Below are 11,582 nucleotides of genomic sequence, written 5' to 3'. Positions count from 1 at the left end.
TTGTTTCACGAGGATTTCGGTCAACCGATTTTAAAGGTGATTTTGACAACTAAATCTCTTTAATGCGAGTTCTCCTTAATGGGGCTAGCAAATACTTGGTTTTCCAATCCTAACTTAGGTGTTGTTCACATCTTAGTATCGATGCACAACACCAATATTTGAAGCAAGTTGTCGATTTGATGCACTAAGTTCACCTACACACTTAAGAAATTTGATTGTTTACTCATGCGAACTTCCATAAGGATCTTGAACATAACAATCAGCCATTTTGTTTATATTTTTGGATTTTTTGCGATAATGAATGAAACGTAATAACGAATGGATGAAGTGAAAATTAAATATGGTTGAATCAAACAAAAACACAATGGTTGATGGAAATGATAGCTAACAACAGTAAATTAAAGTAAATTGTGTTGAAAAGTAAAGAAACTTGTAACAAAAGTCAATGAAAGCAGTGGCCCAAATTGCAATAATCAACATTGGCCTAGTCGTTTTTTCCTATTCGTAACGTTTTAGAATGTATGATTAGTTCCATAAGTTGTCACTTTTGTAAAATACAAAATAAACCTATTTATATTTTCTATCTCTTCCGCAATTGGTTACAATATTTGAATTTAAATTCCGATTTAACTCTAAATAACTACCCTTGACGGTTTTAAGACTCATATGGCATGGGCAGTTACCCCTCACCAACCTCCAGGTCGATTGTTGCTTCACTTGCTTTGACTTGCCTCCTTTTGTGCATTGATTGATGCTTTTAATCTTTATCTTTCCTCAATCTTCTTGATGAAAAAATAACTGTTGTGGCTTCCCAAGATCTACATGTTCGTCTTATGGCATCCATTTCATAAAGAAACACTTAATCGAAGGCCTTTGTAGAATATAATTCTCTCTAGTTTACGACCATAGAGACTTAGAAGCTATGATGCATTAATACTTCAACTTGGGTCACGTATCTGTGTTCGATACTTTAGGATACTTTACCGATACTTATCAATGAAGTATCTAATTTATAAAATCGTAGTACACTACAAAAAAAAAATATTTGAATAATGACCAATTTTTGTGACAACAAATAATTGGCTCACAAATAATTGGTTACTATATAGTGACCAATTTAGGTACCAATTTAAAAACTAAAAATTATTGAAAACTAAAATAGTTCCAAAACATTATAATTAGTCTCTAGATTAATAAGTAAAATAGTCTTTATTATGAATTATTTCTAAATTGTTCACTAACATTAGCTACCAAGGTTTTGATTATCAAAATAATTGGTTTCTAAATTGGTCACTAACATTTGTTAGCAAGGTTTTGGCTACCAAAATGATTGGTCTCTAATTAGGAAATTGGTCTCTAACATATTTTTTGTTACTAAAATTGGTCATAATTTAAGAATTTTCTTACAGTAGTACTTTTATGATGACAATAATTTATATTTTTTATGTTGACCACTTTAGTAATACAGTTTATTTGGATTCACATAATAACAATCATATATTTATTATGTTTTTAAGAATTATTGTACATTTTTCAATATTCATATATCGCGTATTTATTACGTATTCTATTATTTTCAAAATAAACGTATCGACGTATCGGATACATGTCATATCCGATACACATATCATATCTGTGATTCATAGCTTAGAAGATGTTAGGCAATATTCAATCAACTTTCAAAGGCAACATTGTCTTCAAAGGCAACTTTCTAAATGCTATAAGCTCACAATCCTTGATCTTTATAATATTTAATTTTCAGTCAATCGACCATCTTGAAGTTTGACCATCAATTATCCATAAGTAATTTACCTTATTAACCTTTTGTGTCATAGTGACTCTCAATCTCTTAAATATTTTCTTCCCACTTTTCGATACCCCTAACAAATTCATAATTAACATTTAAGAATAAAAACATGATTTTAAGAAAACAATTAAATCGGGATATTCTTCGCTCATCCCAAAATGAAGTAACAAAGGGTTAGAGTATTTTTTTCATTTTTCGGTCTTTGTTTTTAATCCTTGTTTTGTATTTGTCTTTATCTATAATACACAGATATGATACGTATAGTAAATATGATACATGTATCAGATATGATATGTGTCCGATATACTGATACATTAATTTTAAAAATAATAGAACATGTGTGATATATACATATTCAAAAATATACAATTTTCTTAAAAAAAATCTGAGAAATATATGATTATTCTTATATGAATCTAAATTAAATCTGATGTATTAAATACTTTTAACATAAAACCTTATAAATTATTATCATCATAAAAACATTATTGGTTTATATATTAAATACTTCATTCATAAATATCAATAAAATATCCTAAAGTATCGGATACGGATAAATGTCGGACACGGATACAAATAAATGTCGGATACGGATACGGAACACAAAATGATACGGATACGGAACACAAAATAAAGGAAGAATCAATGCATCATAGGTCTTTATAATCTTCAATTCCTTTTGAATTACAGAGATCACAATTTAGGAAAGAAAGCTAGGGCATAAGTACAAAATCATGGCGATATTGACGAACAGAAACGTATGTAATGAAGCATGGACATTTGAAAATTTAGCATATTAAACATTTAGCCACGCATCTGTTTCTTTTCTTCTCTTACGAATAAAACATGACACTATTCCTACTTCCAATAGCTTGAAACAATCACATTGTTCTATACCAAATTATAGATCATGAAGCAAGAGACGGCATATTTCGACTGTGAAGTGAAAATTTACGTTGACGTGTCTTTGAAGCAATTAAGCAAGTGATGTACATAAAGTGTGATTGTAAAGTAACAGTACAGTCTCACTACAATGTTGTGCCCCCACCATCAGACATTAGAGATGCAGCAGCTGCAGCAGCAGTAGGTACAACACCGGTTGAAATGCCTGGTTTGGATAGGTGGAGTAGCCTGCGAAATTCACACCGAAGAGTTAAATATATCAATGATCTATGTGAAGCTGCGAAGCTCCGATAGGTAACAAAAATGGCGTTTAAACGCGGCCATGCTCTCAGACACACCGGAGATGAAGGAGTGCAGTCCTTGACACGCTGGAGGAACACACCGGAGAACACTCAGGACACGTGAATCAAATTTAATAAAACAAGATAAGGAAATCAGAAACAAAATGGAGGCCCACTTGTCTGAGAGCTTCGCAAGCGGATCCCGCTATTGTTCTATATTTTTTCAATTTAGTTTTATCCTCGTATTTGTGCTTCATAGATGAGAAGAAAGATAATAAATGTATGATATTTTTCTGCAGACTCTCAAGGTTGAGAAACCACTTAAATGGATAACCGTTAACTATTTCTAATATGATGGCACGACCTTAGACAATCAGGACCGAGAAATATCAACCAAGCATGAAAAGTTATTAAAATTAACAATGCATGCAGTAAGTCTGCTAGTTACTAGCAGCTCCAGCCTCTTGGTGTGTAAAACATTTGCAATTGGTATAGAAAAATGAGTAATTGAGAAAAGCGATTCTTACGGTGCAAGGTATTCACAGAAGGATGACACAGCAGCAGCAACTTCAGTGTAGGTTTCAGCAGCTGCAGGTGCTGTTACTTCCACCATTTGTATACCGGGTGTTACTGGCACCGCCTCGTCAGTTGCATGCAACTTCAGCATTTTATTGATTGATGAAACTGTTACAGTGATTTGTGCACCCCTGTAGAAATTGAAGGAAAATCCCACCCTCAGAAGCTCATGATCTAATTTGTACCCCAGTGTATAAAACAAACGAAGAACATTTTTGCTTGTTTTGCTTTCCACCATTGACCTAACCAGAACAGAAATTTGCTCTGCACCTGCACCCCTCATTGCACCACCTACATGTCTAACAGTCCTGAACAAGCCACCAATCAATCACATATTAAATGGGTACTTGATTATGAAAAAATAAAAATAAAAATCTAACAACGTTTTGAAAGTAAATATGCATGGTTTACCACGAAGGTTCAGCTTGCTCTAGGTCACACAGGAGTCGCACCTCTGAGGTTACACTGCCTAAAAACAAAGCCCATAAAATCATGATTAATGGAAAAGGATCAAAATATGCTATACTAAAAAACTGGATACATGCACAAATAATTTAAAAAATACACAAAAATATTGAGGGAATCATACAGAAATTTGAAAATATTTCATCTCTATTCATGAAGATACAATACAGAGAAAACCTCATCTTGGATAAGCATAAATTTCTTCAGAGAACACAGTAAAACAACAATATGAAATGTAAAACTGAAGCCGGTAGAAAAGAGCATCAAGGGTCAAAAAAAGAAGCATGAATCATGCCATTTAGATGTAGCCCAGTGCAAATGCTTAAGGGTGCACTTGATGCACACTAAAAAACAGTTCACGAGAAACAACTCAGTTCAAGCAAAGTCAAATCCAAGTGTTCTGCTTTGTCTGCTATTTAGTTCCAGACACGGAGTAAGAGTCCATGCTTAGTACAAGATTGATTGGGCTTGATGATTATTCTCCATCATGAGGTTTAGCCAAATTCAGGGCTTTGTTTAAAATAATTTTGGAAATTTGTATCATCTACTTCTTCATTTGTTAGCAAATCGAAATCACTCTAAATGAAATTGTCACTCCATATACTGAAACAAACATTTAATAGAGATTACACATTATGTGGTTGTACAGACAACACTAAACAAAAATATAAAGTCGTTCCATTTTACAATGTTCAGAAGCTAATCATATATGGTATTCTGAATTATTCATTGCAGACTTCCAAAGCATTCTGGGTATTTCTTCATAATTCGAAGTAATTTTCCAAAATTGCATTTGGAGAAGGCTTAGGAGGGTGTAAATTGGGTAAGGTTCTGGGCAGAAGTGCCCTTTTTCTCTTTTGGTGGAGCTGGGTGAAGGATGGTGCTTTTATGTTGCTGTTACAAAATAGAATTTCTCTCTATTCTCAGCATTGTTCATCTCATAGGCACTCTCAGCTTCCGATGGGCTATCCTTCTTTTTCTCTTCCTTCTCAGTACTATTCATCTCATATCCAGTTTTAACTGCTCATGAGCTTGCTTCTTTGACATATAGCAATTGAAGGCTTTGTTGTAATACATATCCCTGTCTTCTGATGCAAGTTATTTCGTGCTAGTTTTCCCAGGATATTTTTTCCCTCTTAGTATGAAAATGTTGTTGGCCAAAAAATATCAAATTATTGAAATAAAACACTCACCCAGATGTGGACCACTCTTGAGACATATTTCATGTACCCTCAATCGTTCTCTCTGAACACCACATAGTCCTTGAAGAAGAATCTCCAAAGCCTCAACATGCTGTGAAGAATAATAAAATATTAAAAGCCAAGGTTGTCATAGACAGCTTTTCAACATGAAAGTTTCCTTCCGAAAAATGTAATACTAACAGAACATATCTTGATTATCTAAAAGAATATTTGTGGATATAGAACAAAAAGAATGTTTACATTATTATCGGTTCAAGATATAGGGTGATTCTATTGCCTTTCATCAAATAATGAGTGGAAAAGTGTGTGCATGTTTGTTTCGCAAGTTGTCTGTGAAAAATATGAGTGATTATTTCTTCCAATTAAGACACAAAAACACATACAGCTAGAATGGTTTCCATGAGACAACCTGTCTTTCATGTGTAGATTCAAATAAATAATTATAATAAAGTAGGATAATATACAATCATGCATACCCAAGCTATTAGAAAATAGTTTTGTTACTGTCTAAAACTACAATAGCTTCACACCAAGGGGATCAAGTTATTTTAGAAAAAAGCCCAAACGAGTAAGAAAGAATGAATCATTCACAGGAAAAAATAGATTTGTGCAACAAGGAGAAACATAATGAGAATACCAGGTGTCAACATATAATTTTAAAAAGATATCAGAATTCTTTTGAACATTTTAGTAGAAGTGAAAATGATCAATTTGGAATTCTAATATTTGACAACTTTGGGAGAACAACAGTTTATTTACGTATGTTAAGCCTTTATTCTCGCATAATAAGCTTATTATATTCAATTATTGGAATGATATTTGAATACAGATATGAAATAGTCAAACCCTTTTGCTCATGCAAGCAAATGTTGAAAGACAATATTTTTATGATGTAAATGAAAACTGATTCTATAGAACTTGGAACAGTCATTATTTGCATCTCACTTTGATATATTCAGACAATTGAACAATTGGTTCTATAAGTCAAATTCTCGAAAAGATGACAGCTTAAATTTTTTTTTAATGGTTAACCTTTATCAACCATGATAGAAATGCATAACTACATGCAAGCAAAAGGTAACTAAGCTTTGGTGAATATAACAAGTAGAATTGTGCAGCTAAACCTTTAAGTCATGTTTTAAATAATCTAGAAGAAAGTTAAGGATACAAAATGAATGAATGGTATAGACCTAATGGTAGGGCTAAGAGTAGGATAGACAGAATATTAGCATCCTTAGAATGGATGGAGCAATGGCCAAATTGTAAACAGTATGTTATAGTCAGACAAGTGTCTGACCATTGCACTTTGGTACTTAAGATGACATTAATAAATTGGGGACCGAAGCCATTTAGAACCCTAAATGTTTGGAATAAAGAATCAGGTTTTAAGGACATGGTAAATCAAAGGTGGAAAAGTACAAAGAAAACGGGAATCCTATGTCAGTATTGAAAAAAAAAAAAACTGAAAAAACTAAAAAATGATCTAACACCGTGGAACAAGGAGGTCTTTGGGGTTACAAGTATGAAAAAACAAACAATCATTAGACAAATTGATGAGATAGACAAGTTAGATGATGAGAGAGACTTAGAAGAAGACACAAGGTTACTGCGCATGAAGTTACTTAGTGACCTCAAATTGATTTATAACAAAGAAAACTCAATTCTAAATCAAAAGGCAAGGGTCAGCTGGTTAGAACAGGGAGACACCAACTCCAAATACTTCCATTCTAGGATTAGATGGAGAAGAATAAAGAATGAACTAAAAGGGTAGGAATACAAGGAAGTTGGTGTGAGGATCCAACTAAGGTGAAAGAAATGGTAAAAGAATTTTTTTCAAAACAAATTTAGTGCATCTACCCACAACAGGATCACCCTTGACAATATAGATTTCCCATCCTTAACACCTGCTGATAACAACGCATTGATAAACAATATTGAGGAGGTGGAAATAAAGGAAGCAGTTAACCAGTGTGGGAGTGATAAGAGTCCTGGGCCAAACGGATTTAACTTCAACTTTATCAAAAATAATTGGCAAACCATGAAGCAAGATATAATCCAAGCAGTGAACTGCTTCCAACAGTTAGGGGAAATACCTAGGGGTTGTAATGCGCCATTCATCACTTTAACACCTAAGAAAAATAATCCAATTGATTTGAATGATTTTAGGCCAATATCTTTGGTTGGGTGTGTCTACAAAATCATCGCTAAAGTGCTGGCAAATAGGATGAAGATTGTGCTTCCAAAAGTTATAGATTATTGCCAATCAGCATTCATTAAGGGGAGAGGAATCTTAGATAGCATCTTGGTAGCCAATGAAGTAGAGGAAGAGATTAGGAGGAAAAAAAAGAAAGCCACGATAGTTAAGGTTGACTATGAGAAAGCATATGACTCAATTAGTTAGGAATTCATGTACTACATGATGGGTAGACTAGGATTCTGTATGGAATGGATTGGATGGATTAAAGCATGTATGGAATCATCTACAATCTCAGTATTGGTAAATGGTAGCCTAACTAAAGAATTTCAACCAAAAAGAGGATTGAGACAAGGGGACCCAATGACACCATTCTTATTCTTAATAGTTGCAGAGGGGTTGGCAGGGTTGGTGAGATAAACAACAAAGAAACAAATGTTTGGAGTACGAGTGAGATCGAAAGGAACCATGATTAATTTGTTACAGTTTGTATACGACACTTTATTTGTATGTGAAGCTCATGCGGCAAACATTAAAATCACAAAAACTATCTTGAGATGTTTTGAGATGGTGTCAGGGTTAAGGGTTAACTTCTACAATACTATGATAGGAGGCATAGGTATAGACAAGGAAGAGCTGGAAAAATTTTCCATGACATTGAATTGCGGGTACATGAAAATTCCTTTTAAATATCTAGGTATCCTTATTGGAGATAACAAAAGGAAGCAACTATTTTGGCAGGATGTATTGGATAAAGTTAGGAATAGGTTGTCTAGATAGAAAGGTAGAGATTACTATCTTTTGCAGGTAGAGTATGCCTAATAAAGTCTATTACTTCCGCCTTATCACTGTTCTACTTATCCCTTTTCAAAATGCCAAAAACGGTTTCCAATAGTTTGACAAAAATGACAAAGAAATTTCTTGTGGGGTTGGGGTCTTAGGATAGGAAAATAACATTGGATCAAATGGGAAAACTTGTGCAAGTCTAAAGAAGAAGGTGGTTTAGGCATAAGAGATATAGATAAGTTTAACTCTGCCTTACTAGCAAAATATGGAGATTAGGGGTGGAAAAACAGGGATTATGGAAGGAAATATTAGAATCTAAGTATGCATCATGAAGGAACCTAAGTACCAACACAAAACTAAAGGATGAATCGTGGTGGCAGAGTGATTTGCGCAAAGTGTGTGGGGAAGGGTAACAAGATAATTGGTTTGACAATAATATAGGTTGGATTGTGGGAGTACGGGACAAAATAAAATTCTGGGAGGATAAATGGGTGGGAGATACACCATTATGCTATAGGTTCCCTAGGTTGTATGGTATCACAAATTGCAAGCACAAAACAATAGGGGAACTTGGGGAATGAAATGAAACTAGTTGGGAATGGCATCTAATGTGGAGGAGACAAAGAATGGTTTGGGAAACTACCCAAGAGCAAGAATTTAAGCAAATCGTAACAGAAAAACCTTTTAGAAGAGAAATAGAGGACACATGGGTCTGGAAAATTGCAGAGGCGGGTGTGTTTTCGGTCAGATCAGCTTACACCATATTGCAACACAATCTAAGTGGGGAAAACACGAGTCTTCCAAATGCACAATATTTTGGATGGAGAGTATTGTTAAACAAGATCCCAACAAAAGAGAACTTAGTTAGGAAGGGGTACAAAACAATTAGGCAACAAATTATGTGAACTATGCAAAGAAAAAGATGAGAGCACAACACACTTATTCTTCAGTTGTAAAATAGCTAAAAGAGTGTGGGAGCTATGTGATAGGTGGGTGGCGGTAACATTTGTACACCATAACCAACCCAACGTTCATTTCCAGCATGTCTATCTAATGGAATTGAATGGAAAACAAAACAGAATATGGAAGGGAATGTGGATAACAATTATTTAGGCCATTTGGAACTAGAGAAATAGGGTTACTTTTAGGCAAGAAAAGGTGGATGTGGAAGAAATCCTTTGTATGGCACAACTTAATGCATGGTTATGGGTGAAACACAAGATAACCAACGCAAGAGTGTCATACCTAGAGTGGTACCTTTGTCCAGTTGAAAGTCTAAAATTAATGTGAATATACCAGCAGCACATGGAAGCTCTAGCAGAAAGGCTGAAGTTATTCTAAAATTATATTACTCTGTAAAGCAATATGGGTTTGTGAAAGTCATATGCAGAGTTACATAGTGCACAAATATTGGCAGCGCAACATCATGGGAAATGAAGGAGAGGAAGACATCATGAAAAGATGAAGGAACTCTAACAACACATTACATGGCAGGGGGCAACAAACATGCATACAAGCAACAACAAATAATACAGATCAAAAGTTGGAAGGAGAAAACCAGAAGAAAATCAGTTGGTTTTAGACATACGTAACAGAGGAGAATACGTAGGAAGGGGATCAACGCATCTGTACATATTAAGTATGTTTTTTGTAATGATTTGTCAAATACAGCTGGTTTATAAGTCCCTCATATGATTCAGAATGGAGCAGATCTATTATATATAGAAACTATATGTAAGTACATAATTGTAAAAGGGTTGGGCATCCCAAATGCTCCGTTATAAGTATAATCTCTTTGCTGATAACACAAAAAAATAAACGAAATGAATTTGCAGAATTTTCCACAATGAATTTCACATTCACATAAACACAAGCATTCTCGAGAGAACTTTAACCCCCTGCAGATAATGTTGACTTTAAACATATGAAATTGACTATTTTGACCCATAAATCATTCTTGTGATTATTTAGTAAAGTAACTAAATTTGTTTCTTCTGTGCACTTAAGTTTTTTCCTTCGTATTTTTTATTTTGAGAAATGCACCATTAAGAGTAGCTACTCAATTCTTTTTCCTGACTGTCTGGTGCCTTGGGCTTTCGGTTAATCAGCGATCAAGATCAGGGTTCTAAAAATGGAGATTGTCATTAACATGATAAGAAAAGCCACAATACCTCCCCATTCGTCAAAGAAAAAGAAACGCCAATTCCAATTAACAATTCAAATAAAACATAAACTGACCTGTGTCTCTATAATTCCCTGAACCACACATTCCATATTCGCTAAGCTCACCTGCATTATTACACAAAAAGATATACGTATTATGGAAGTCAAAATCGCGTTTCAAAATGTAACATCTTACGACTATACAGTCTTATTCTCCTTCTCCGATCTCGCGTCACCTGAAAGTCGCGTTTTTGTTGGATCCGCGTTGAAAATCGCAACTCGCGTGGAAGTGGCGAGTCCCGCGATGCAGATTCTCACAGTGGCAAGAGAGAAGCCTATAGTCCTCACGGTGGAACCTCTCGCGGCGGCGCCAAGGGAGAAGTCGACTTCTCACGGCGTCGATGTTACTCGTGGTCACTCGGCGGCGACTCTCGCGTGGCGGCTCTTGCGGTGGCGCGGCTTCAACGCTCCTCTCGTGCAGTTATCATTGGTGAGCCGTGGCAGCTCTAGGCTTCTGGCTTCTATGGAGTTGGGATTGGGACCAGTACATAAGCAAAAGGAAACAAAAAGAAAAAAGAAAACACCACATTAACGATATCAAAATTTAAACCATACATAACAAACCTGATAATGTAAACGAGTATAATTTCGCATACCTTAAACCAAAAGATCACAGAGAAGTGTTTTGTACACTCACATCTATTTTGCAATTTTGATTTTAGTTTTACTGGAACACTGTAATAACGAGGTTATTTGACCTGTGTAGTTTCTACTGAGATGAAAACAACGAATAAAATCTAGGTCCTATTAGGTATTGTCAATTGTCAAAACAATGATCGAGGTTCTTCAATATTTAGAAACAACAATCTCTCTTTTACAAGCAAAAGGGGAAAAACAGATGAAAGCGAAGGAATGAAACAAAGAAACATTTCACTCTGAGTAGCGCGAGTTTATGAATTTCTGTGATACAATGTCGTAGAATGCCCTTTTCTTAAATTCAACATGTTTATAAGAGTTGTTTTTCCTTGGACAAATTAAATTTTGTTTCTCCAAATTTTTTAAATAATTTAGTTTTGAAAATTTTAAAATATATAGTTATAAGTTTACGCTCCTAGAATTTAAAGATTAAAATATTTGTTTCAAAACTTTTTTTTAAAATAATCAATTTAAACTAGGCTTAAATAGTCATTTAATCTTAATTTTGG

At 34.5% G+C, this 11,582-nt stretch overlaps 1 protein-coding gene across 3 annotated transcripts; it reads right to left on the bottom strand.

Moving 5' to 3' along the window:
• Nucleotides 1-2,440: 2,440 nt before the first annotated feature.
• Nucleotides 2,441-11,341, bottom strand: LOC114174163 (mediator of RNA polymerase II transcription subunit 18). Of its 3 annotated transcripts, none has more exons than XM_028058939.1 (7): nt 11,002-11,341; nt 10,614-10,898; nt 10,453-10,503; nt 5,226-5,325; nt 3,979-4,036; nt 3,519-3,875; nt 2,441-2,938 (listed from the first exon to the last, which is right to left on the bottom strand). In XM_028058939.1, exons 3-7 carry the CDS (start codon nt 10,486-10,488, stop codon nt 2,836-2,838), a joined length of 654 nt encoding a protein of 217 aa, XP_027914740.1. In that variant the 5' UTR covers nt 10,489-10,503; nt 10,614-10,898; nt 11,002-11,341; the 3' UTR covers nt 2,441-2,835. The 3 variants fall into 3 exon arrangements, with proteins under 3 accessions (XP_027914740.1, XP_027914739.1, XP_027914741.1); XM_028058938.1 differs by having other exon boundaries at nt 11,034-11,341; XM_028058940.1 differs by having other exon boundaries at nt 2,444-3,078; nt 11,034-11,341.
• Between the last annotated feature and the right edge of the window lie 241 nt (nt 11,342-11,582).

Source organism: Vigna unguiculata, chromosome 2, assembly GCF_004118075.2.
Source record: "Vigna unguiculata cultivar IT97K-499-35 chromosome 2, ASM411807v1, whole genome shotgun sequence".
Lineage (NCBI taxonomy): Eukaryota > Viridiplantae > Streptophyta > Magnoliopsida > Fabales > Fabaceae > Vigna > Vigna unguiculata.
This window is presented reverse-complemented; position numbering and strand designations above follow the sequence as displayed.